Below are 27,317 nucleotides of genomic sequence, written 5' to 3' on the forward strand. Positions count from 1 at the left end.
ATGAATTTAGTGCTGGGAAGAGCTGTTAACATTGCTGTTGACCTCTGATATTACCTACTGCATACGTTGCACACACAGTGGTACTAAGGGTCTATGCCTGGAGGTTAGCACTCTGTTAACACTCATTCCTGGATGTTAATCCTCACCTCTATCTGCCTTTCAAGCCATGGAGAGCCAACAATTGTCCCCCTTGCGAGAAACTCAATGCCTAGTAATTTAACTTCAATGTCTGAATGCCTTCTACTCAAAGAAGCAGAAAGCCTTAAATTACCATATTTCTTAGGATACAAAAAATCGAACTTTCAAATGTCCAACACCTAGACAAGGTGAAGTATTTCCAACAGACTTGTGTCAATTCTGTATCTTTCACTGTTTTGGGATTTTAAGAGTACTTAACTTGATATAACTATTTCAAGAGTTCCAGCAGTTCCCAAAGGCTAGAAGTTTCACTTACTGAATCAGCTGTGCAGTTTTGGTTGCTGTTCCAATCAAAACAGAAGCTTGCAAATAGATTTTGATGAATTAGAAAGGGCTGCTAGCCATGCTGTTTTATTGTGACAAATCGGTGCTCTTGGTAAAGTTCTGACAGGGGAAGGTGAAAGAAAAAAGCTTCCAGAGGGAGGAGTTTAGATCACAGATATTAATAAATTAGGTTTACTTGCTACCACAGACAACACTACCAGCAAACCCTCAGAAAAACTTAAGTGTTATTTTAATCAGTGATGTGACAAGGCATGGTGTAAGTCTTTCCAACTGCACTTTGCAGGGGGTTTGTGAAAGCAGCCTGTATTTATTGCCAAACCAGAATTCAAAGGACTCCATCCAGAACTCCCAACCTTGTCAAACAAATAACAGTTCAAAGCATAAAAATAATCAGTGCTTACAGATCCCATCTTCCAAATATGGCAGTATCTAATACTGTCTGAAACTGCCAACTGAAGAGGGTTTCTCAATGGAAAATACTGAAAGGCATGATGACTGTGTCATAAACTGGTTTTCTTCCCATCTCCTTCCCCTTCAGCCTCAAGTTAGCATGGAAACATTCATTTGGAGAGAACTAACCACAGCTCTTCCCCCAAATGAGGCAGGTACTGTTTTCAGAAATGAAATACAATGACAAAATAAATGAAAATAATTAAATTTACTCCTCCTTCAGCCTTCTGAATTCTCATTAGTGTATAGCACAAACAAATGGACAAGAAAAGAGATGTCCTATTTTCACATGTGGATAGAGGCAGCCAGAAAAAGGGCAAAGAAAGCTTAGATGGAGAAATTATTTGTCCTGTGAGGACAGTTCCTGTAATGGAAATCTCCTTGGTCATAGATGTCATCTTGCAATAACTACATCTGCTGATGACACCGCACTTATCTGTGAAGTCATTTGTCTGTTCTTACATTGCATGCGTTGCTCTGATATTTAAAATTTCAATCATTATTCATTCTGTCTGCTCTGAAGAACAGCGGGAGGAACAAGTGTTAACTCACATGGCCTGTAACTGTGCACTACATTTAAATGCTGAGGCGTTAAATTTGCATGAATGGAAAAATCTTTTGAGTTAACCCATGGAAAATGCATTTTTAATTCCTGACAGATAGTAGCTTGCATTGGGTTAGCACCCAGGATGTCCAGTTGTAAGATGTTGTGTGTCCACCCCAACAACTGAGCTCAAAGAAGAGCCAAATTTCTCCTCAACTCACCTTTTCTCAGCCAGAAATAAGGGTAGAAGAGCAGGTAACGTTGCCATCACCAGGCAGTGACCTTCTGTTGGAAAGTTACATGGCTTTAAAGCCACCTCATCCTAGAATATTTTGCTTTAATGTTCACATTAAAAATACAAATAAAATCTAGAGAGTGAACTTTCTATCTCTCCTTCCCTCAAAATTACTTGGAAGACAGAATTGTGTTCATTTTTCATCCAGGAGAAAAAATTACCACCCAAGGTTATGTGGTTGTGTTAATTGTCCATAATTCAATGCTTAAACTGTCTTGCATGAGCGCAGAGATGGGAGTGAGTTTTGCACCTGCTGGGTTTTTTTCTTTTTTTCCACAGCTGAAACAGAAGTACATTTTTTCCTTGAAAGGCCTTCCCATTGAAATAAAAACTTCCTGGCAGTCAGGGGTGCTCCTAAGTCTTTCCACGTGGGAAGCTTCCAGGCAGCTGACATTTGGCTGTCTGCAACCTTTGCACTTCAAAGCCCTTGATCCACTGGGTTGGTTAGCAGCTGCAGGTAGCAGCAGAGGCCCATAATTTTCAAAGACTAAATAATAGCAATTTAGGAAAGAATCACAGAGTTAACAGAAGTAGTTGATCCCCTGTGTCTTAGAGAATAAAGCAGATTTTCTTTCCTACTGCCTTCAAATTGTGCACCTTCATCTGTGTATATGCTAGTACTGCTGTGAACTCTATGCCAAGGTGCCTCTCCCAGAGGTTAAAAATGACTTTAATGGTCCACATGGGGCCATAAATGTCTTCTGGGAAACATATGGAACTGCCACTGATCTGTATGCGAATGGTACTGAGCTCACTTCTGCTAACCCAGATAGGAGAGCAGTATTTGAAAGGTACTGATGTTTGCAGAGTGAGATAAGCTGACTGCAAGTGCAAAATGCCCCAGGACTTTGCACATACCCACTTTATGTGCTTTACATTATCACTGCTGTGAATTGCTACTGGGCTTGGTTGTTGCTAGGAATCATTGAGCGTGTCAGAGGGGGTATAGGGCTGTTTTGTAAGATATTTGCCTTTCAGAGACAGAATAGGAATATGAAGTTGGTGCAATGTGAACTGGTGATTAAGGAGCAGACTGTTGTTCTTGTTGAGCTGAAGGGCTGAAAGCTGTGATTTTGTGATCAACGCATCCATGGGCAGAAGTGTCCTTGAATCCTCTCTCTACTCATGCAGCAATGCAAACTGATCCATTCTTATTTTTGCAAAATCACAGGCATACACAGAGTTTTACAGATGCAGGACAAGTCTCAGAGAAAACTTGTCTCCTGCAACACAAAGTAAATATTGAGTTTTAGCTGATCTCTTTACTCTTCTTATCATTAAAGAAAATAACATTTCTTGGGTCTAAAGTCCATTTATTTATCCCTGGAGCAATTCCTCTACTAGCGCACCATGAAATCAAGGCCTGCTCAGCTGCTGGATAGACTTCCCCAGCTTTTTCATAATCCCTTTGTTTTCGTCTGAAACCGCTATTGAAAATTCAATAACTTTCTCATTTATATACAAAGAGTATGTAAAGCTACCCCCAAATCTAAAGGCAGCATATATATTCCACTTGACTTGACTAAGAGAAATACGAATGGCTGGTATTGATAAATCATAACACAGAATCAAGCAGACTCCAGGAAAACCGGGCCCAGACAAGGAAAACACAGCCTTTCCAGTGCGTCATTGCAGCTAAACTAGATTTGTTAGGCTGCAGTTTCATTTTGTCATCAAAATGTCTCATCAGTAGCTTAGATAATAAGCTTCCCTTCCTATTTTACTCATCTGACAAAAAAACATTGCAGAATGTTTTCCCCTACTATATTTTTGGCATTCAATTTTCTATACTGTGAAAGCAGCATTGGAAATATAAATATTTTGTATACACATATCAAATACTATATCAGAAGGACAGAAATGGTAATAACTTGTTTGTCAAATAAGGAATATGCAGCTTTCCTAAACTAGATTCAGATGTTTGATATATAAATTATTATGACTTTTTCATTTATGCTGCTTTAGGATCTTGATCCAGTCTCATCCAAAATGAGACCCACAAAACAGCAGTCTAAAATGCCCCTTATACTGTGTTTTTCTTAAATGTTGCTTTGCAAGACTAGCGTATGTGAGACTCTTGAATTACTCTCATCCTATAAATACTTCAAACTGATCTACACCAGTATATCTTTCATATTTCACATTTTATTTGCAAATATAAAGCTCTAATTTTGTATTACTTTAAGTTTCTGTTGTTTGCTTAGTATATCAAATTGTCTAAAGAAAATTAAGACACAAAAAAAGGAGAATTGTTATGATGGCACAGGGCTTGAACTATTTTAATTTTGTTTTGGCATGTCCTAACTAAGAGAACATTGATCTTGAATGAGACTTCATCTTGTTTCAGCCATATTCCCATTTCGTGTCAAACTATGACCAGTAATCTGTGATAGCTGGATGTGATTTCTGAATCACATAACTGCTTTACAAGCCAATAACATAACTGCAAGAGCATTCTTTTTTTATTCTTGCTTGTAAAACCAACTCCCTCATGCTTTTTAGATTAAGCATATTATTTGTATTTTTATATTCTACACAGAACAACCACTCATTTTTTCTACTTAAAGACAAAGCAAGTGGCAGACTCAGTCCTCCCTCCCCACAGGATTCCCTTAAATCCAGGTATTTTTAAAGACTCAGCAGGGATGGTAGAAGATTGAGTTCTTACTCTTACCATCACACCAGAGAAGGATTTGAGGGACAGAAAGCTGCCCAACACATTTTTCATAAAAGTGGGAGCTATAAAGATGCACAGTGAGAAACTGAAGGGTCTCTATACCATAGAAGCATAGAAACACAGGATGGTTCAGGTTGGAAGGGTCCTTTAAAGTAAAGTTCATCTACTCCAACCTCCCTGCCATGGGCAGGGACATCTTACTGTATCAGGTTGCACAAAGCCTTGTCCAACCTGATCTTGAATGCTTCCAGGGATAGGGCATCCACAACTTCTCTGGGTCCTGTTCCAGTGTCTCACTACCCTCATCGTAAAAAAATCTAGTCCCTTTCTGTCTAAAACTATCACCCCCTGTCTTTTCACTACAGGCCTTGGTAAAAAGTCTCTCTCCATCTTTCTTATAAGCCCCCTTTATATACCGAAATGTCACAATAAGGTTTCCCTGGAGCCTCCTCTTCTCCAGGCTGAACAACCCCAACTCTCAGCCTTTCTTCATAGGAGAGTTGTTCCAGTCCTCTGACTCTTTTGTGGTCAGAAAGGTGCTAACAGAATACTTAAAAAATTGCTTTTATTGAGCTTCCAGTTGTGTTTATGTTAGTTTTTGATTTTTGTATGATTGTAAATAATTTCTTCAATAATATACTAACTGTGGATTTACCTGATAATAGATTTGATTTTGACAAAATAGATCAGCCCTTTGGATTTTGCTTTTTTTTCTGTCTGCCAAAAACCTCCTATTCATTCATAAAACAAAATATAGATTGCCCAGGAACACTAGCAGGGCAGCTAGTAGAAGCTAAACTTCCAGTAGCCAGTGCACCTTTGTGAGTAACTTCTGTATGCAACGCTGCCACTGCATCACCTGCTATGAGACTTTGCAGCCACTTAAAAACAGCCCTAAAACACACCATCTTAAAACATTAAGGAATTAAATCCAAGACCACATTTGCATTCACATCCTGGCAGTGTTTATCTGCTTCAGGAATTTAGAGCACATATGGTTACTAAGCATTGACACTGGTTGACAAAAAGGACTAAGAGAGAAATAAATACACTTTGGGGGCACCACAGAATCACGGAATTGTCTAGGTTGGAAGGGACCTTTAAGATCATCTAGTCCAACCATCAACCTAACTCTGATAAAGTCTGATCCGAGTCAGACTCTACTAGTATTGACAGTGAGTACCACCCAAATATTTCCTCCTCATGAGTGTTAGCAGCCTCCAGGCAGAAGTCACTAGCCTTGGGATTCAGCCACCCCACGGTCCATGGTCAGCAGTGAGCACCCATGTGCACCCAGCACAGCCATGCCAATTTCTCCCCTGCCCGCAGCAAGACCTGTGTCAGTTCCATTGACATCTCAGAGCCTGTTTAGGTATGGGTAAACCAGGTTACTTGCAGTCCTCAGAACACATGGTATCTACTGTTCCCTGCATATGGGGACATTTTCCCCAGAGTAAGAGAAAATACCAGTGAGCCTTGCTGAAAACCTCAGCAGAGTGACCAGGAAGCCTGGTTTACTTCTCTGCCTCTGAAGGAGCAGAGTTGCGATAGAAACAGAAAACCTGACTTCTGCTGCCTGGTGATTGCTAAGACAGACAAGCTGCTGCTTCTCTGCAGCAGCATTTGGCTGTAAATCATAAAGCCTCTACTGAAGACATTCATTTATATTGCTTGAAATGAGCCAGCTTATGTGAATGGAATAAATCTGAGGATTATGTACATTTAGAAAGGAGAAAAAAGTTTGCCAAAATAAAGTTGGCTAAGAAGCATATACAGTAATAGAAGTTATATTCTTTTAACTAGTGATAGTCTTTTTGTACTGGATTTCTTTTTCCAAAAAGCAAAGATTCATTGAAAAACATGGCCACTTGCAAGGTTTTTCTAAACAAAAAAAGCCATTTTGTGACTACACCAAGGAACACCTTTTAAGAAAATGTACTCATTTCCTCTATTAGGAGCAAAGCTACCCTCAGAGGTACCGTTAGGATTCCCCGATAACTCAAAAGCAGCCAAATGTCATTCCACCCTACCAAACAACAAAAACACCTTTGGTGAGAGCCTCTATTCTAGGCTTCATCTCAGAACAGATGATGACAGATGAGTCAAAGGCACTGTTAAGTGGAAATGCTGACAGATCGTTAGCAGGAGACTCAAATATAGCATTTCTGTGCTGTCAGGTATATCAGACACATGATGCAGAACATCCTTCTTGTTCTGTCTTGCACAGAGGCTGTGTCTGTTCCGAAGTGTCAGTGCTCCAGAGGGATGTTTACACTCAGACTAATTCCTCAGTGAGCATAGGGCTGCAGCAGATTTCAGCAGATGAAGGATGTACACAACTATGCAGAAAGTCATAACAAAGTGCTTTGTAAATTATCTAATAATGATGATGGTGCGTTTTAGAACTAAAACCATACCAACCCCACCCAAAAGCAAAGAAATTATTAATTAACTAAGTTGACTTCACACTATTCCCATAGAGCTCTGTAGTAGCGTATGATCAGTAACGTGAAGCAAAAGGAGGTTAAACAATAAGCCAAGTCTTTGCAGATAGCAGACCAGTAATGCTGGTAATAGACCTTGTGGGTGAATTTCTGCATCCCCTGACTTAAAAGCAAACCCCCAATAGCTTATTTTTCTGGAGGGAAAAAGTGATACAGTTATAAACAACTTCAGACATCTAACTGATCTGAAGTGTCCTATGTAGGCCCTTATCTTTTCCTATTATTATTACTAGGTGTTCTACATCCTGACAGGATGCTCTAAGTGCTTAGAATATTGCATAGTAGATGGTGTCATCTGCTTCCTAAGTGGCCTAAATCCTAGTTCCACTAAAGCAGACGCACTGATAATAAAACAACGGCCAGTTTTGTAATTACTGAAATGCACTATAGCTATGCAATAGCAATGAAGAGCTTTGGTGTTCTCAAAGGTGGGTGCTTGCTTTTTGAAAAAGACAGAACTACCCTGTGCACAAGATGTTCACTATTGCCATGGATGTGTACAAGAATGCCTAGATGTTTGTCTAGAACATTCTCACAAGTGTACTGCTTCAGTAACAAGTATATAAAAAGGTGATGCAAATGCATATAACTTTTAAAGACTCTTCTTTTAAAATGCAGTCTCCATTGTATATAATTAAAGCATTCTGCTTTGGAGAATTGCATCAGTTTAACATTCACTTTTTAAATTAATTGATCCTGTTTCTTGTTTCTTAATACTGCAAAATGGAAATCTGTATTTCACATAAAGTGGCAGACTCTTAGGTTATGAGTCCATAAGGGGAAGACTTCTATCCCTCCCCTTCCCCCATGCTCCCCAATCCTTTGCAAAGTTTTGCTGAAGGTCTGAGCTGGGCTTGTTAAAAGAAAATAATGTCAAAGGTTATCATTCCCATGGTGTGCATCCTGTTAGTGCTGTCAGTCCACTTGGCAATGTTTGGAATACTAGGAGCTGCAGAGCATAGTAATTGCCCATAGTTTTATATCTAGGACAGATGGACGTCAAGTCTGTCAGTTGTGACCAGAGATACTATCTTTTTAAATTCTTTGTCTGCTATGCAGATCATGGTTTGGTGTGACAGTTCTAAGTGCTATTATAATAGAAATTTAAAGCCTAATTTTGTGTTTTGCCTCCTGTTACTCCTGCTTTAGAGCCATTTAATTTACATATTAAAACACATGTAAGTTTGACTCCCAATATATGACCCTGAAAAAGCAACCAACTGAAACACAAAATGTCAGTCTACTTTTCCTCATACATCCCAGCACAGGCCTGAAGTTTCTGCTTAGACTGTTTTACACCCACAGCTCCATTTGTTGCTTTTCACAGCCAGCAGAAAAGAGGGTGCTGCAGAGCTGATGAGTAATGAGAAGCTTTGATAATGAAGAGTGTGAGGCTAGGAGAAGTAACAACACCTCCCTGGCTTCTCTGAGACAATCCCTCTCCTCCTTTGTACATGTCCATCGCTGGAACTATACAGATATATTCCTGATCTTTAATGTCTTTCAACTGGAAGCAACATCGTGTGGATTTCAATTTGTGCCAGAGGAAAAAAAAATAAATCCAATAGCCATGATCTAGGCTGCAGCATTCAATATATTTTCCAGCCACCTTCCCCAAATCCCAAAGAGATTCTTTAAGTCTCACTCAAGGCTAGCAGAGTTAAGATACCTGGCAATTTGGCTCAACATATGAAACCGAAAAATTCCTAATGCAATTTTACTATTACATTTAAGAAAACTTTATTTATAGCTGTGAGTTGAATTGTTGCATGTGGGAAGAAAACAGAGCCATCTAGAAAGGTTGCAGTGACCATACAATAAAAAGACAATCACTTTAAACTTGTTCCTAAAAAATGTATGTTTTTACTCCACTTTTCCTCAACTATTTTAAATTTCCAAATCCCACCTCCAATATTTTTCTAACTACAGCAATGTTTCCTCTATGTAGCGATGATAAAGGTTATGGCATTGATCATGTGATTCCTATGATATTTAAATGTGGTTTGAGATTCCTGGGTACATAGACGTCTTTTTTCCTATCATACATGTTCTGGCACTGCTGGAGGAGGCACTTCCACTCACTGTTAGACTAGCTATTAATTGTAGCTGGTTTGGTTCTCTCCTTTCCTGGTGTTAAACTAAATGCTGCTCTGACTTCAAACAACTTCAAAGTATGGGCTACAAGGCAAAAAGTATTTGGAGTAATCCAACCAATTCATCTAGTATAAAACTAATGCCTACTTATGTGAGTGAGTGCCAGCATCTCTCCGACTTTACATCCACCAATCTGTTGAAGACTTGGTCATGTACACATGGCTAGATTGTCTTTTCCAAAAATACATTTGCTTTTCCAGAACTCTTGCTGTCAGCTGCCTACTTAGAATCATAGAACCATTCAGGTTGGAAGAGACCTTTAATATCATCATGTTCAACCATAAACCTAGCACTGCCAAGTCCACCACTAAACCGTGTCCCTAAGTGCCACATTTATATGGCTTTTAAACATCTCGAGGGATGGTCACTCAATTACTTCCCTGAGCAGCCTGTTCCAATGCTTGACAACCATTTTGGTGAAGAAATTTTTCCTAATATCCAATCTAAACCTCCCCTGCTGCAACTTGAGGCTGTTTCCTCTCATCTTATCATTTGTTACCTGGGAAAAGAGGTTGACCCCCATCTGGCTACAACCTGACAGTTGTAGAGAGCAATAAGGTCTACCCTCAGCCTCCTTTTCTCCAGGCTAAACAACCACAGTTCTCTCAGCCACTCCTCATAAGACTTGTTCCCTAGACCCGTCACCAGCTTTGTTGCGCATCTTTTGACATGCTCCACCTCAATGTCTTTCTTGTAGTGAGGAGTCCAAAACTGAACACAGTACTCAAGGTGTGTCCCCACCAGTGCTGAGTACAGGGGACAATCACTTCCCTAATCCTTCTCATGACACTATTTCTGATACAAGCCAGGATGCTGTTAGCCTTCTTTGGCCACCTGGGCACCCTGCTGGCTCATATTCAGCTGGCCGTTGACCAACACCCCCAGGTCCTTTTCTGCCAGGCAGCTCTCCAGCCACTTTTCCCCAAGCCTGTAGTGCTGCGTGGAGTTGTTGTGACCCAAGTGCAGGATCCGGCACTTGGTCTTGTTGAACTTCATACAATTGGCCTCGGACCATCAACCCAGCCTGTCCAGATCCCTCTGCAGAGCCTTCCTGCCCTCAAGCAAGTCGACACTCTCAGCCAATTTGGTGTAATCTGCAAACTTACTGAGAGTGCACTTGATGCCCTCATCCAGATCATTGATAAAGATGTTAAACAGAACTGACCCCAGTACTGAGCCCTGGGCTCAGTCACACAAGCACTTGTATCTGGCTGCCAACTGGATTTAACTCCATTCACTGCAACTACTCCATTCACTGGCCGTACATCCCATCCCACCACTTTTTACCCAGTGAACAGTATGCTCATCCAAGCAGTGAGCAGCCAGTTTCTGCAGGAGAATGCTGTGGGAAATGGTGTCAAAGGTTTTACTAAAGTCCAGGTAAACAACATCCACAGCCTTTCCCTTTCCTTCATCCACTAAGCAGGTCACCTTGTCATAGTGGGACATAAGGTTAGTCAACCAGGACCTGCCTTTCATAAACTCATGCTGACTGGGCTTGATCACCTGGTTGTGCTGCATATGCCACATGATGGCACCCAAGACGATCTGCTCCATAACCTTCCCTGGCACCGAGGTCAGACAGGCCTTTAGCTCCCCGGATCTGCTTTCAGCCCTTCTTGTAGATGGACATCACCTTTGCTAGCCTCCAGTCAACTGGGACTTCCCCTGTTAGACAGGACCGATGATAAATGATGGAAAGTGGCCTGGTGAGCACTTCTGCCAGTTCCCTCAGTACCCTGGGGTGGATCCCATCCAGCCCCATAGACTCCCTGTCTTCCAGCTCAGAGGGCTGGGTACACTGAGAACAACTGGTCTTACTATTAAAGACTGAGGAAAAGAAGGCATTAAATACCTCAGCCTTTTCCTCATGCTTTTTCATTATGTTTCCCACCCCATCCAATAGAGGACGGAGATTCTCCTTTGCTCTCCCTTTGTTGCTAATGCTTTTATAGAAACATTTTTTATTGTCTTTTACTGCAGTAGACAAATTAAGTTCTAGTTGGGCTTTGGCCCTTCTAATTTTCTCCATGGATAAACTCATGACATGCTTGTAGTCCTCCTGAATTGCCTGCCCCTTGTTCCAGTCAAAGTTCTCTGCTCAGCCAGGATGGTCTGCTTCCCTGCTGGGCTCCTCTTTTGGCACATGGGGATGGACTTTAAGATTTCCTTCTTGATGAGTGTCCAGCCTTCCTGGACTCCTTTGCCCTTTGGGACTGCCACTCAAGGGACTCTGTCAACAAGGTTCCTAAACTGGCCAAAGTCTGCCCTCCAGAAGTTCAAGGTGGCATTTCTGCTAACCACCCTCCTTACTTCTACAAGAATGAAAAACTCTATTATTTCCTAATCACTGTGCCCAAAATAGCCTCCATCACCAGTCATCACATCACGCAGCTCTTCTCTGTTCACAAACAGGAGGTCTGGCGGGCTGCCTTCCCTAGTTGGCTCATTCACCAACTTTGTCAGGATTTTATCTTCCACACACTCCAGGAACCTCCTAGACTGTTTTCTCTCTGCTATATTGTATTCCCAGAAGAATTGGGTAAGTTGAAGTTCCCCATGAGAAAGAGGGCTAGCGATCATGACACTTCTCCCAGCTGCTTATAGAATACTTCACCCGTCTCTTCATCACGGTTGGGTTGTCTGTAACAGACTCCCACTATGATCTCTGCCTTGTTAGCTTTTCCCCTGATTCTTACCCATAAACACTCAACCTTTTCATCACCATGTTCAAGCTCTAGACAGTCACTCCCTAACATACTGGGCTACCTCTCCTTCCTTGCCTATCCCTACTGAAGAGTTTATAGACATCCATTGCAGCATTCCAGTCGTGTGAGTCATACCACCATGTCTCCATGATTGCAACTATATAATAGTTTTTTAGCAGTGCAGTGGCTTCCAGCTCCTCCTGTTTGTTGCCCATGCTGCGTGCATTAGTGTAGATGCACTTCAGCTGGGCTGTTGATCCTGCCACCTTTTTTCAGGGAGAAGTCCTAATTCCTATATAACTGTTCTTCAGCACTTCGGTGGTTTCTAACACATCAACAATCCTCTTTGCTACTGTGTGGATCTCCATGCCCTACCTCCACTGACATGGCTAAGGTGTTGCATGCATTAGAACAGGGACATTTCCAATGTGCTCTAGTGTACTCAGCACATCATGGGGCAGACCAGAGGAACTCATTAGCACATTGTCTGTCAAACTCTGGCATGCCACCCCCAGGCTTATCTCTTCTGAGCCTGGTTTTACCCCTTTCTCCCTTCAAATCTAGTTTAAAGCTCTTTCAATGAGTGCTACTAACCCCTGCACAAAGATCCTTTTCCCCATTTGAGACAGGTGCACTGCATCTGTTGCCAGCAGACACCTACATGTCATGTAGGCCAATGAATGATCAAAAACCCCAAAATTCTGCTGGTGATACCCATCTCAGAGCCACTTATTGATCTGCTGAATTCTCCTGTTTCTTCTCTCATCGTTGCCTGCAACTAGAAGGATAAAGGAGAACACCACTTGTGTTCCCGATCCCTTAACCATTCATTAAAGGTTCAGACATAAGCTGCATTAGATCTTCATATATAATAGTCATTAATGTGTTTCTGTGAAATTCTCATTAGCTGTCATAATTCTTTTCACTCTTTACTTAGTGTAGCCTCATTTTTTCTAGCTTGTGCTTGGGACTGTCTTTTTGTTATATATACATTTGCAGTGCTAAATATCGTATACTCATGCCTAGATGCGATGGACATGGTACCCTAGCACATATCAAACAGTAATGATAACCAAATTAATTCTATAATAGGAAAATGCTCCCTTTGCATATTCCACCAGGGTTAATGTGCTCCTTGTCCCTTAGCCAGTCATCCAAAGGCCCTGAAGTCTCTTTTGATTGCCCTTGGACTTCTCATTGCAACTTCATTGCTGCCTACATGAAAAACCTTACTTAGTAATGTTCTCCTTTGTGTGTTTTACATTTGAAAATGATATGTTATATGCTTGTTTCTTGATAAACATAATTTCCACAACTTTAAAATTGTGTAGCTTAATGTCTGCTAAATAGGACTCCAGATGTCAGATTCTTCTGATGATGCTATTACACAGCAGAGAATGACACTACTGAGCTGGAGCCTTTTTCAAGGACTAATGCATTTGGACACAAAATCTGGCTTAAGGAGATTCCCTGGGTGGTGCAGAGCTGCAGAAATAGCTCTGTGTCATGGCTTGGCAATGAACCCATGGGCTTGCTGAAAAACGCAGGTGGCCAGAGAACATGGTTCTAGGGGTAATCCTGGTAAGGAAACATTGCCTTGAGCCAATGCAGCCCTTGGAGAGTGAGAGAAACAAGTCATGTGTGAGATAGCTTGCATTTGCCCATGTTCGTCAACAATTTGACAAGAAACTTACCAACAGCATTCTAAATTGTCTACCTGAAAATATCAGCTTAATCTTTCATGCACAAAAAATCATTAGTCTAGCTTGCATAGGATATGGTCTTCCTTACTTCTACAAAGACCAATGTGTGTGTTTGGTGCCAGATTGCCAACTACCCAAAACTGGGATATTACAACAGCCAAATTCAAAGCTTGTGTTTCACTTGTTGTATGCACCATTTGTATGGGCATTAGGCATGGGTCGGAGTTGATATTGGCTGCTAATGGTGTGTGAAAATATCAACTAGCATCTGCAAGACTGGAAGATCTTTTGATTGATGAAAAGCTTCAATTGGTTGATATAACTGTTAATGAATGTTTGCTCTTTTTTCAAAGTCTTATGCCAGCTTCTAACAATGATTATAAAATATAATTTTAAAGTTATTGAAAATATGCAGCAGGGTGTTAATGAATAGTTTATTTGTTGTCTCTGAAATGTAGACACTGTTGTGAATATTTTCCTGCTGGTCTCTGAATTTGTGTCTGGTACTGGTCAACCTATAGGAATTTAAATCTTGCCAATCTAGGTCTCCCACCTAGGAGTATAGATAGCCTTGTCTCTCACTCCCAGATTGGTAATGCTCTGTTCACAAAACGAATAATCACTGGTTTTATTAAATAGTGTAATTAAGCAATTATATTAAATTGTATATTAAATTACATTGTTATCAATTCTCTGCAGTGGTCACTTTCTACTGGAAGCAGTAGATACTTTAGCTAACTTAAAGGGATGTGACATAACTCTGGTAGCCTGTTACTCCCCAGCAAATGAGACAACTCGGTTTCTGTAGGAAGAATACCTCACTGGGACTAGGAATGGCCTCAAAATGAAAAAAGGTGGCTAGAGTTTTGATTTCCTTTTGTCTTTCAGTTGCTTTTTATTTCACTGTTCTGAAGCGTTACTGTCTACACTTTAGAGCCAGAAAGAGTGAAGGATGCTTTCTAAAAATCTCTCTGCAAATTAATAGAATGCCTTCATCGTGAATGGTCTGCTTCCCCAGAGGCAGTATTTGACAGTATTTGGAGCTTCACTTACAGATAAAGAATTGTTCAGATGATTTGATCATTGTTCTTAAAACTGCAGTGTTTCATTCTGTATGTTTCAACCTAGAGAAAAGTCAGCATTAATGCAGCATTCCCTTTTTATGAATGCAGTTGCATGTGCTGTTGTTGACCAAACAACTGACAGAACAAAGAGCCTTTGCATACCACTGTGCCATAGTAAAAACAGATCAACAGTTTTGATATCTTCACAAAAACAGATGTTCTCTAGTATTTTTCCATATAATCAGTTTATTTACTGCTTTAATTAGGAAAAAACCCTATGATTTTGAAGCAAAAATTGAGCATATCTCTTTATCCAGTGACAAATTATATGCAAAAATGACTAACCAGAGAATATCCCCAAATGAGTTTCTTTTTGAGACTACCCAGGTAATAATTTCCTGAGAAAGATACATGCTGGCTGACAACAAAACAATAATAAAAAAATTACCAAGAAAAAAAATTTGCCAATGCCTGTGTTAATTCTATGGACATGCATTTAACGAATGCTGTTTACTTGCCAGAAAATTAAACAAATAATGAGCACTACTTTAGCAAATCACTAGCTGGCTCAAGTGTTCTTCATGAATTAATCTTTCTTTTTATGAATGTAAGACAGGAAAAAAAAGGAGGTCTTGCAACCAGTAATGACATCTGTGAGCTCCTTCTGTGTGTTCTGCAACGGCAAAACACTGCCAGGGACTACAGCAAGGATTGGGGTTGCCATGCAGCCCAGCAAAACAGCCCCCTGAAAAAGCATGCTGACCCACTTTCAACTACCAGCTCTTGCTGACCCTTTGTTGAGTGAGAGGTTCTTCCAAGTTTTTGTTGTTTTCACCCTTTCAGTTCTCATTTCTAAAGGAGCAAGCCTGTCTCTCTCTCCTCATTTTCTTCTTTCTTCCCCAGTATGCATGGAAGGAAAGCAGATTGTTTCTTGTGACTGTCTTTGCTTTAGTTAATTTAAAAAAAAATAAATCTTCTACCCTTTCCCTTGTTAAGAACATGCTGTGGAAGAAATATGGGTCTTGCCATCAACAAAATTGTGATACAATTCCTTAAGGAACTCAGTCTGATCAGAGTACTTCATCTATGAAAAACCATACTTTAATTGTTACTCTTGGCAACAGTGAAGAATAATAGTGTAATATTATACTAAATATTGCCACGTGCAATAGTAAAAAAAAAAAACTGTTTCAGTCTTGCCAGCAGCGGTGTGCAAAACCCCTTTTGAATTCAGGTTTGGATGTTGAGATTTAATCTAAATCTCTTGCTTCTCCTTCTTCCAAAACCAACAGAGGTTTAAAGAGAGCTGCATTTTTATTGGAATCATTTGCTCAGCCTAAGTTGCCAAAATAATTTAGTTAAAACTAGTGCTTTTATTTGGGTTAAGGTTGATTCCTGAGCTCCACAGAGGTCGAAGCACTTAGTTTGTCTTCCTCTTTTTCAATTCCACCATGGAGCCTACAGCAGAGCTCTGCCAGCTCAAGTTGTATTTCCTGAATCCCAGTCCTCCAGTCAAGCTTATCTATGTTAGCGAGTTTGCTCAAGTGGAAGAGAAACCTTTTTCAGCCCTTTTCCTCACTATTTATCTGGTACAATGCATAGAAAAATGTGTGGCTCCAAGGCTTTAGAATAAACAGGCTCCAGTGGTGCAACAATGCAAGTCCTGCTGCCAATGTGGCTACTGCTGGTGTGTTAGTGTGACCTCTCCTTTGATCATGAGTGACAGCTGCTGTGGAATGCCTCACAGGGTGTTTGTCTCTCTTGGGCAACAAGTGGAAAAACATAAAAATATAGAATTTTGGAAGAGAGTTATGGAAAAAAAGTGCTCTACTTTATGCTACTTGAAAAGTGTTGTTTGAACTTCAGATAGTTCCAACAAAATGATAATACAGTCACAGTCCCCTGCCAATTTTTTTTAAATCCTGGGAAATGTTTCACAATAACAAATACTATAAAGTTATTGCAATTAAAGATGTATCCATTTCTCATTATGTATGTGTTTTGTGTGTGGGCATGCGCTTGTAAATGGGACAAAACCAGGCTCTTGAATGTCAGTACCCTCCTGTGATGAGGGTGTTCGAGTCAAATACCCATTTCTAAATCTGTCCTCTGTAATAAGAGCCTGGTTTGGATCCAAAAATGAAAGTTTGGTGGGTTTTTTTTTTGTTTTTATTCCACTGCAGCAGAAATGTCATAGGTCAGAACGATATATTAAAGATGCTATATGGTAGCAGTGCCTTGATCTGAATTAGATTAAAGCTAGGTTTCAGTTTTAAAGTGAAAACAGGGTCAAGGTTTGACGGTTCTTGTATATTATATTCTTCTCTTAGGAGATTCTAGCACAAAACAGTTCAAATCTCACCTTAAAAGAAATATTGCAGTCTTGGGTGGAATTCTTATGAAAAGAGAACCAGAAATAAGCCATTTTGGGTTGTTTTTTTTAAATGTAATCCAAACCGAAAGCAGTAAGAATTTAGTGAGTGGAATCAGAAGCCAATCTGTGTTGAAATATAACATTGAATGGATTCAAGGTCCAGTTTTAACCCATCCTAAAATTATGTATCTTATCTAATGGTGTGAGTGTTTACCTCTGCTTGCATCACAAAAGAGAAAAAAAGTTAAAAGATGTAGTTTTAATCCAAAATTACAAGACTGTGCAAAATTTTAGAAACCTACATGACAGCTGACTGAATAGTATAATACCTGCATGACAGCTGACTGGAGAGTATGATTTCTGACCCATTAAAAGTCTGGATAGCTCAAGGTTTGATTTTATCCTAAATCCCACAGAAATCTTAAATACAAATAATGTAGGGTGAATCACATAAAACAAAAATTTGAAAATAATGTTTCGTCATTTTAGAATTGCCAACAATTCTGAATGTGAACATGGTCTGAATCCAGAAATTGGTGTATCTTCAACTCTAGACTATTTTTCAGAATATTAGCTATATCAGGAAAAATTAAGAACCACCAATTTACTTGTTTTCTGCAAGCAGTGTGTGAAATAGGGCTGAAAGGCACTGAAGATCTATCCAATGCATTTCATGGCTGCCATTTTTTGCATTTAGTCATACTAAGAGGTTTTCCTTAAAAAAGAGAAGATAGGTCCCTTCAGTTTGAGCCTGAAAGGTCTCAAAACTATGCACAACATAAGGTCAAACAAACTACTTGAGATTATTTCTTCTTCAAAAATATCAAAAAAGATGTTGCCTCTGATGGCAAAGAAGAAAGGAAGCTCTCACCCTTATAACCAGCCGCATTGGTTTTCCAGTCGTTAGCATTCAGATGTCCTGCACGTGAAGTCCTGACAATAATATGCTGTATGTCTCTCCAGGTCAGAAATGGACTATGAAAAAGGGGAAAGACAAAGTCACAGATCAGACATATTTTACCAGAATGTAGGGATACAAGGTCACGTAAGCTAAAAAGTATCCAAACCAAAACAAACCTCATTTGTCTTCTTGGTTTTCGTTTGCTTCATTCAAAAGAACGTGTCCTAATTTTACATAATTACTTCAGGAAATTATTTATACAAGCCAGGGAGGGGGAGGGGGGTTGCATTAAGCAGACTATCATGATATATGATAATATACTATTATATAAAAATTAAGGGATGATGAAGGATTACATTTCATAGAGGCAATTTGTTCAACCACCACGACTGTATGTTATCTACCTTGACCAGTGCAAAGGAAAACAAAGCAAAATGTTGGCTTGCTGAAAAGCTCTACTAAATCTCACTAACTGCATGTTCAAGATGGCAATGGCTTTAGACTTTGCGCTACTGTTGAAGCTATTTCACGTGCCTTTGTTGTTATTAATTTGTCTATTACCCTTGGTCTTGGAATTCATTGAAGGTCTATGTGTATTCTTCAAGAAGACCAAGCAGCCAGCATTGAATCTGAATAGTTACAGAGCAAGGGCCTGATTGCACAGATGTGTATTCCTTTAAGGTACTCCTAATAACCTGTCCACCGGGAAGGTGAATGAAGATACTGTTTGCATCCTCACAATGACATTAATACCCATTTATCTTTTAGGACTAGACAAAATCTTCAAGGATTATAGTTTTCTTGTTTCTCTTCGATCCAGCCCAAGGAGAATTTATTGTCTTAGAAGACGATCTAAAGGTGCATGGCCATCATTGGGCTATTTTTTCTTCTTCCAGTTCCTCAGTTTTTCTATGATCTCTAAGAAGACAAATAGTATTCAATTTAAAAATGCACTTTAGTAGTGAGAATGATAAACTGAGTCACTAAATAATGAAGAGGAAAAAAGTATTGTGGTGCAGAACACCAGTCACCCAGTATCATTCTCACAGTATCATTATCTGCCTGTATTGCACACACTGGCGCAACTCAGCTCCACTCAGTTGTAATGATGAAGACAGACCAGAATGAAGTTTATCAGACCCAGCATTGGCTGTCTACACTGTCCAGACTAGGCAGTCATTGAAACTCTGGGAAGCCTTTGTTCAGTTACTTAACACACACTCTTGTGTCTCTCAGACCAAGAAGTCACTTCGGCTGGTAGACAAGTGACTTATTCTCTACATTCATCTTTAAGACATGATACTTGGGCTCTGCTTCCACTTGCAGGTAGAAACTCCAACATAAGAGTGTGTGGAAGGTCAGTCCACGGGTGATTGTGAGTGGGTGACTTTCTGGGTGAGTGGGACATTGACATCACATGCAGTGATTCTACACTCTTGACCAACACAGTCAAGTTATTAGAAATTTCAACGAGAAATTTCTTTGGGAAGCAGACACAAGGTAAGAACAAACATACAGAAATATCTTGTTCTTCTCTAAGTCCCCCTGACAATGGAAGACATATAAAAATCTCATCTCCTGTTTGATGCACACAAATGAATGCTGTGTGGATTTGCACCCTGCACACATTGTTTCACATCTTCCAGAACTTGTTTTGCCACAAGAATATCTTTTTGGAAACATTTGAGTGTCAGTGCTTTATGGCACTTAAATAGAGAAGTAGAATCCTGCTTATCCTGTGAGCTGAAATCAAGCTATTAGGAAGCAATCAGTGAATACATGTGATAATCTATTAAAAAATGAGCACTTTCTTTTTCATTCAAGATGCATTGATTTAGGTTTTCAGGTCACAAATTTCAGCTTCCACAAGCTGCAGCTTTAGGAGAAGGCAGTAGGGATGCGTAAGTTATTGCAAACCTGCAGTCAACTTGTTTATAGAAAAACCTGCTCCTAACGTATCCTCTGTTGGCATGTAGACATATATTCAAGGGTATTAACCAATAAGCTCACTTGTGTTGCTGGCATTACTGAAAATTAAAATGTATTTCAGAACCACGGTCTGTAATTCCATACATGAGAGAAGAACTTGGACATTCACATATAACTGATTTTTACACATTTTACCTTCCAATAGCCTTATAATGCATATGCTTGAAAACAGGAGTTGCCTCAAAATGTCAGACTCCTTTAAGAGTCTGTAAGAAGACTGTAAGGAATAATGCAAAGACAGTGACCAAACCATTTAACTAGACATATTTTTCTCATTTCCTTTTCAGTAATATGATTTTAATTCTGAGTGTATCTGTTCCATTGCAGAACATTTCCCAGCGGGTGTGTGTGGACCATGGGTATGCTGATGTAGCCGAGCACCTTCCTACCTACAGCTGGGACACCACAGGAAGCATCATGTATCCTAGAGTCAACACAGAAAGGCCTGTCTATGCTTGTTGTTGAAATAGGAAACGGAATAATCTGAAGAAGAAAGATGATTTTTAAGTGAACCTCTTATTAATTGTAGCCAGAATTTTTTGTGATTTCTTACAAGTTTTATCAATTCATGGCCATTCAATTTCCCTTTGTTTTTGTCTACAAGATATAAGGGTATTCCTGTACTTAAATTACTCTGTTATTTTAAGGAGAGCTGTCCCTGAGAATTTATTAAAGCATTAATATACCCATAGATGTATTTCTTTTTGAAAAGTGGAATTTCTCACACTAGACAGTTGGAATAGAATGACAGTAATTGTTTATACAGCTGAGCTGGTAAAAATGACTGGAAAAAAAAAAAGAAAAAAGTTGTCATGGAATGTAAGGAGCATTAAGGGCTTGTAAGATAGGGTATGCTTGGACAGTCACGTAACATGCTTCAAGAAAAAAAAATCAGTATGATTTTATACCAGCTCAGGAATTTCACTGGGAGTCTGCGTGAAGTCTTAGAAAAACATGTTTCAAGCCTTCAGGAAGACCTCCAGGAATCCCAAGAGCTTCATTCTTTATAATCTGGAATCTAAACAATCTGTTATTCTATAAAGCAAACTGTCCACGCTACTGATGAAAAATAAGGCACTAAAATACTGCTCTTGGCTTCTAGAGGAGAGATTCAAGGTAGGGCACACTCAACTGTTTATTTAAAGAGGAATGATGTGTCTAATGGTGGTTCTAACTATGCCTAGATGAAGGATCTGAAGATATAGCATTCTTCACTTGATAATACTAACCTGTTATAAATTGGACTTAGTTGCTCAGTCAATAAATAAGATTATGTCTCAGAATCATGGTTTACTTCTAAACCCCCAAATTGTGAGCCATTCACTGTTGTATCTACTATCCTTAACTAATCATAAAAAATAATGTAAGAATTTCTGGGGCAGAAAACCTTGATCAAAGGTCTGATTTCCAGGACATGCATGACATAGTATATAGTTAAATCAGTCTGTCTCTTATGCAACCTCCAAATTTACTTGCTTACTGTTTAGTTCATAAGATTTTTATGTTTTGTTATCAAGGAATGGCAGTTTGGGCATATTTATATTTAAGAGATTTAACAGCATAAGAACAATATTCAAATCAATTTCTGTAGCCTACTCTAGGACCTTGACTATATTAAGAATTGGGCTATTGCCAGATTGAAATTTTTGCTCTACAGGAGACATGTCCTTTGAACCAAAATAGATCTGCAATTATTTGCCTATACTTTTTTTCTTTTTTCAGAAAATTAAACAAAAAAGAAAAAAGAAAAAAAAAGAAAAATGAAAGAAACTGGAATGATGTCAGAATAGCAGTTCATTTGGAGAAAGAATAGGGATTTTTTGTTCTGTTTTTTTAAACAAGATAGTCTAGCAGCCAGTTTTAAAGCATCTGGAAAAATCACAGAATTGGTCAAATATTTGTAAAACATGTCAAAGTTGGATCCTAAGTGAGTAAACAGTTGTTTGCTAGCCATGTGGGCCCCAGATCCAGACAAGATGTCACTGATGTTAATTGATTTACCACTGGATTAATCTCAGAAGAATTAATGGCTAAACATCTTGAAATGAACAAATGCATTAACAAGAACAGTACTAACTGCTTGATTAGGGATTGATTTCAAAAAATGGGCAATTTCCTTCCAGAATTTTTTTTTCAATGTCTCATCTGAAATTGTCTTGGGATTACACATACCAGACAATACTCAAAATCAAACCAGAATAAGCAGAAGTGAGAACAATTACATACAAAAGTGCTTGTACAGCAGCCAAAAAGTAATGAATGTTGTGTCTTTAACCAATCGTTATACTCTAAGGTACAGCCCTCTTCTTTAAGTCTTCTCAAAACGTTTATAAAACAAGGTAAATGAGAAAAAATGAAATAGGACAGATATATTAAATTACATTACAGTAATATTCATTTGAGATTTAACAGTATATTTAAGCAGGCTGCTTAGAAATAGTAAATCATCACTTTTGGCCAAATCTGATTTCTTCATTCCACAAGTAGTCTCCCTAGTGACAACTGGGTTAATCCTGGAAATAGTAAAGAATTCAGTCTCTATCCTTTTGAATAATGATACTGTACCAAAAATAACTGTTCAGAATAATAACTGGTGCAAAATTAGCAAAAATATGCAATAAAAAGTAGGGTGAAAGTTTGGGGGTTTTTTTTGTTGGTTTTTTTTTTTATCAAAATGATATGGTTAGCAATATGAATAATGATTGCTACATTATCTTCACAACCAGCACTTTGACAATGACAAAGGTGGGCTATACAAAAAAATACTTCTTGCCAGAATAGCAGAGTCTGATGAGAAATGTTGGAAGAATACAATAAACTTTTCTCCAGAGAATCATGGAAAAAACCACAATGTCACAAGGTTGATTTAAGAAGAGGATCACCATTCAATTTCGAAGTATCAAATAGTCTTCTTTTGAAATCTTGGCTATGGGAGAACAGATATGGATAATTGCTATAAAAAGGAGTCTCTGTACCCTGGGTGTTTTGCAGTGCAGTAGGAGACCATTTTCATTACTAACTTCTGCGTAATGCCACCCTTAAGGGCTTTATGATAAATTTATAAACAAACATAAGAAATAGTTGCCTCGTTTATTCATGCATTCTCATCACTTAGAAATCAGCCAAATTGTCCCATGAGATCCACAACGCTGCTACCTGTCCTAATAACTCCAATATAGAGCCCCATGGACAAGAATATTAGCTATGTTAATGGGAGACATTCTTCTTTCCCAGGTTGTACAGTCAGTGTGAAGATGCCTGTTGCAGCACAGAACTTTAAGAGGGATGAGACATGAAGACAGCCTCTAATTGTTGTGCTTATTCTGTGCTTAGGTGTCTGAATAGACTACACCATAACCATATCCTTCCTGAAAATAAGAAGATATAAAAATGGATCCAGTGTTTAACAATCCAGTCATGCATGCACATGGACATACACGTGTTTTTCATGTGTCAGACACCCTTATAGGTTCTACTTTTCATACACTCTGCAAATAACCCTGTTAACTTCCTGCTAGAAAAGTAAAGAATATTATGTGCTTGCTGATCAGCATGTAGCTCCTTCCCTGCAAATGCAACTGAAGTTTCTGCTGTAGTAGTCTTTTCATGTTCTGACCTGGCAAACCACTGTTAATTCAACAAATATATCAAACAAAACCATTTGGTTACTTCAGAGTTAGCTCTCAGTTCCTTCTTTGCTCATACTTCTTTTCTGGTTTCCAGACTGATTGTCAGAAATTTGCCATTTCTCCTGCTAATTTCTGATTTGCATTCAATTTAAACCAATCAGGTCCCTTTGAAAGAAACCCAAGCCTGGCTAAAGATGACAATCCCTTAAAAAACTTAATGGCAACTGAAAATACTGTAAGTCAAAGGTCAGTTTTTAGTAGTGTTAACGGCATACGCAACAGACCTCTGTCTAAAAAGATGTGCAATTAATGAAATTTTGGGAAAATATCTTTCTAGGATCAAAATTGCTGTCAGTAGCCTTTTACACAAATTGTCTTATTCCTCCTCTTTTTCCATTAATAGCTTAATTTAGGTACTGGACAAAGAAGAGCAGTGATACACATCTGAAAACAAATTGCTGATTAATACTCATTAGGAACACATAATTTAAACTAATTACATTCTGAAGCGTCCTGGTATTTGCCAAGTTTCACTGTGGAAAGACACACTGGATCCATCCATTTCAACAGTCATTAAGTAACTTCAATACACTCATTATTTTAAACATATTAATCTTAAACATCTCAAGCTCACAAATTCTACAAGATCAGATTTTTCCATGCAAAGCTATAGCTTTTTGAACATCATTTCAAAGTAATAGCATTTGCCTGTATAACATCATCTTTATCTGTTTATGTCTGGCTCTACTTTATGTCATTCAGTTTATGTTTGTGCATCATCTCCATAGTTTCTTCAATGCATCCTAGTCTTTTCATGAGTCAGTGTTTGACGGCTTTTGTATTGCCTACAAACATCTTTTGTATTATCTTCATATTGTTTTTTAGGATAAAATACAGACAAGTTGTGATATGACATGGCAGATATATTCCTTTAGACGAACAGCAGGATAAGCAGTCATATATCCACTAGCAATGATGTTCTGGTGTACCTGTGTCAAATCTGCAGTGCACACAGTGGTGGCAGATTCCAGAGAGTATTGTGTTTTTCCCAGAGATAGAAAAACCTAAATGCTAAAAAGAAAACAATCAATGGCCCAGCTGCAGGTTGATAATGATGACTGTCTAAGTTGAAAACCCTTGAAAGAGATACCTGAATCACATCCCTTATTGTGCTTTCTCCAGAGGAAGAATGAAATGGGACCACCTACAAGACAATGTGCACAGTCTGCTGAGGGACAACACCATGGAAGCAACAGCAACAAAAACCTTAGTTCAGTTGCCAGTTTTAGAACCAACTGTGACTGTGTGGATGGGGAAGCCTTACATTATCTTAGGTTAATGCAGGCAGTTATGATTAGCATGGTACCCAGGCTATTGATTTGACCTATTTGCTAAGTCCAATGACACTGATCACTTGAAATACAGTTGAGCTATGACAGTGTGGTGCAAGGAATCGCAAAAAAAAAGACTGCAGGGAGGCTGCAATTCAGAAAACTTGCTCCTCTTCCACCTTCCTCGTTTTCCTCTCCCTGGAAGAACACAGACAGGGAAAAGCAGATGGGCTCCCTGCTCTCAAGGTGAACACCCAGTAGCACCCCTAAGAGCAACTTCAGACATCAACGCTAAGAAGTGTCTAAAAACTGAGACTGGAGAACCAAGAAACTACAGGAGATAGAGCTGCCAAACCCTTAAAACTCTCAACTGAGCACATGCCAACTGAGATTTTTGAAAAGCTTATAAAAGTAAAAGGCATTGCCCTGGCACCAGAGCAACAGTTATCCACTTGTTCTATTTCTAGCTGTTGCTCCAAAGTGCAGACACAGTAAAACTCAATGAAAAAGTTAAAAATTATCACAGTCAAACATTTTTTTAACCTAGACTCAGTTTTAGAAATGTCTGGATGGAATTTTCTTAAAACCTTTTTAAAGCAAGTTACATGGAAAATTTCAGACTGAATGATTATTCTTTGGCACAGTTATATGTAACTGAAAACAGGACCTTGAAATGGGAAACACTGGGCATCCTGAATTCAAGAAAGTACTTCCAAGTCAATATCAATATAATAACTGAAATTGCCTGAGTGGCACAGGTGGTTAAGGCTCAAGAGAAACACAGGTTCTAAATTAAGCATTTATTTATGTTTATGTTTTTCAAATACTTCACCATCAAGAGCATTATTTTAAAACTACTCCAAAAATGCAAAGATTCACAAAAAAGATTTCTAACTTACACACTCTAGCATTCTCTTTTATAATAGGTAGTCAATCAATGGAGCAAAGACTTAGCTAAAGCTGACGGACATAAATGATAACCTCTCCTTCTCTTACACAGGAAGCCCATGTACAGAGGTGATTTGACAGCACTACCACAGTTCGCCTCAACTGTCTCATCAATTTTAGCCCCTGACTATATTTATGAACCAGCAAACCTCTCCTAACTTTGACGTAACAGAAATATGTTTCTTGTATCCAAAACTGCCCCTTGCTAGCAGTATACTACTTTTATCCTTTCCGTAAGAAAATCAATCAATATGGGAAGTATTGCAAGTATCAGAAATCCAAAGTATCTTCCTCTGACACTCTTGACCCTTTGCAAGTGAACTCCATTTTCCTTTCATCTCAGTGATTACACTTGTTTGTACCGCCTTTTAGAAGAATGCGGTGTATTGTTACTTTTCTGAATGGATGATCGGTATCAGAATTCACTGAAATTATCTCTTCCCAGCATGACCTTGTTCTGGACTTGGTCTCATATAAACAAAGACAAATGAAGTATATAGCTCATGTGAAGAGAACAATGGAAGAAAATGGACTCTCTCCAAAGCTATACCACTGAGTACACCACACAGTGGAAATACAGCAGATCAATACTTCAAGTGTTAGTTCTTACTCATGTAACTGCAGTTTGTATACCATGGGTTGGAAAACATGCATTGACGTATAGATAGTGGAGCATGCAGTTCATTTTGGGATGTATAATGCATTCTTCTGTCAGCAATGTAAGATTATTTTTTTTTTAAATTGGCTTCTCCAAAGGAACATGGCCCAATGCCCACTGGAACAAATGTGGGGATACTGTCCCTCCTCACTCCAATTTACCCAAATCCCAAATTAAAACCTTTCATCAATGAGAAAGGGTATTTCTGATATCAACAGTAGATGGTATTATGCAATGCAAATAGCTTATTTTTAGCAAGAACATTGCTGCTTCTGATGACTAAATCGATTGTACTTTGTATTCATAATTGCTGGCTTACAATTAGAAAAATTCAACTTTATGTACTGACTAAGAAGTGCAATACACAAGCAAGCATTTATTTATAGAGCCTGAACAGGATACTAGATACACTAGGAATCACCAGATAAAACAATGAACTACTTGAATACCATAAGGAAACCATAGAATATGAAGATTAAGAGACGTCCTTTGTGTGACAGTTGTTGCATATGTACATTTCTGCATTACACCTTCATGGATTCCAAACAAGCAATCTGAAACTCGGTTACACTTATTTGGTTCCTGAAGGAAGACATGCCACTTGATCCTCAAATACCAGACCAAAAATAAGAAAAGATGTGTTCATATTATTTGAAATTGGGGTAGTAAGCAGACCACCATCCAAAAAATTTGCTGCCAGGATTTCAGGAGCAGATCGCAGTTGGAAAAACCAATCAGTAGGTTCAAATCAGTAGGCAGGTAATAGGCTCTCCATCAGCTATTTGCCAATCCTTCCATATGGGGCTTATCAAAGAAAGAAACTGGCAGGTTGGAGTGGAAATCTGCCTTTCTCATTTTCCATTGGTTTAATGTGCCTTTGCGTGTGAGTTGAAGCAACGTTTTGG

General features: G+C 38.9%; 1 protein-coding gene across 2 annotated transcripts in view; it reads right to left on the bottom strand.

The window, feature by feature from the left end:
• The window catches only part of PCSK5 (proprotein convertase subtilisin/kexin type 5), a 258,951-nt gene that overhangs the window by 95,678 nt on the left and 135,956 nt on the right, over positions 1-27,317 (bottom strand). For both annotated transcript variants that reach the window (XM_074166803.1, XM_074166804.1), the window contains exon 10: positions 17,828-17,931. In XM_074166803.1, the coding sequence (XP_074022904.1) occupies positions 17,828-17,931 (104 nt within the window). The remainder of the gene's footprint in view (positions 1-17,827; positions 17,932-27,317) is intronic.

This window comes from Numenius arquata, chromosome Z, assembly GCF_964106895.1.
Source record: "Numenius arquata chromosome Z, bNumArq3.hap1.1, whole genome shotgun sequence".
Lineage (NCBI taxonomy): Eukaryota > Metazoa > Chordata > Aves > Charadriiformes > Scolopacidae > Numenius > Numenius arquata.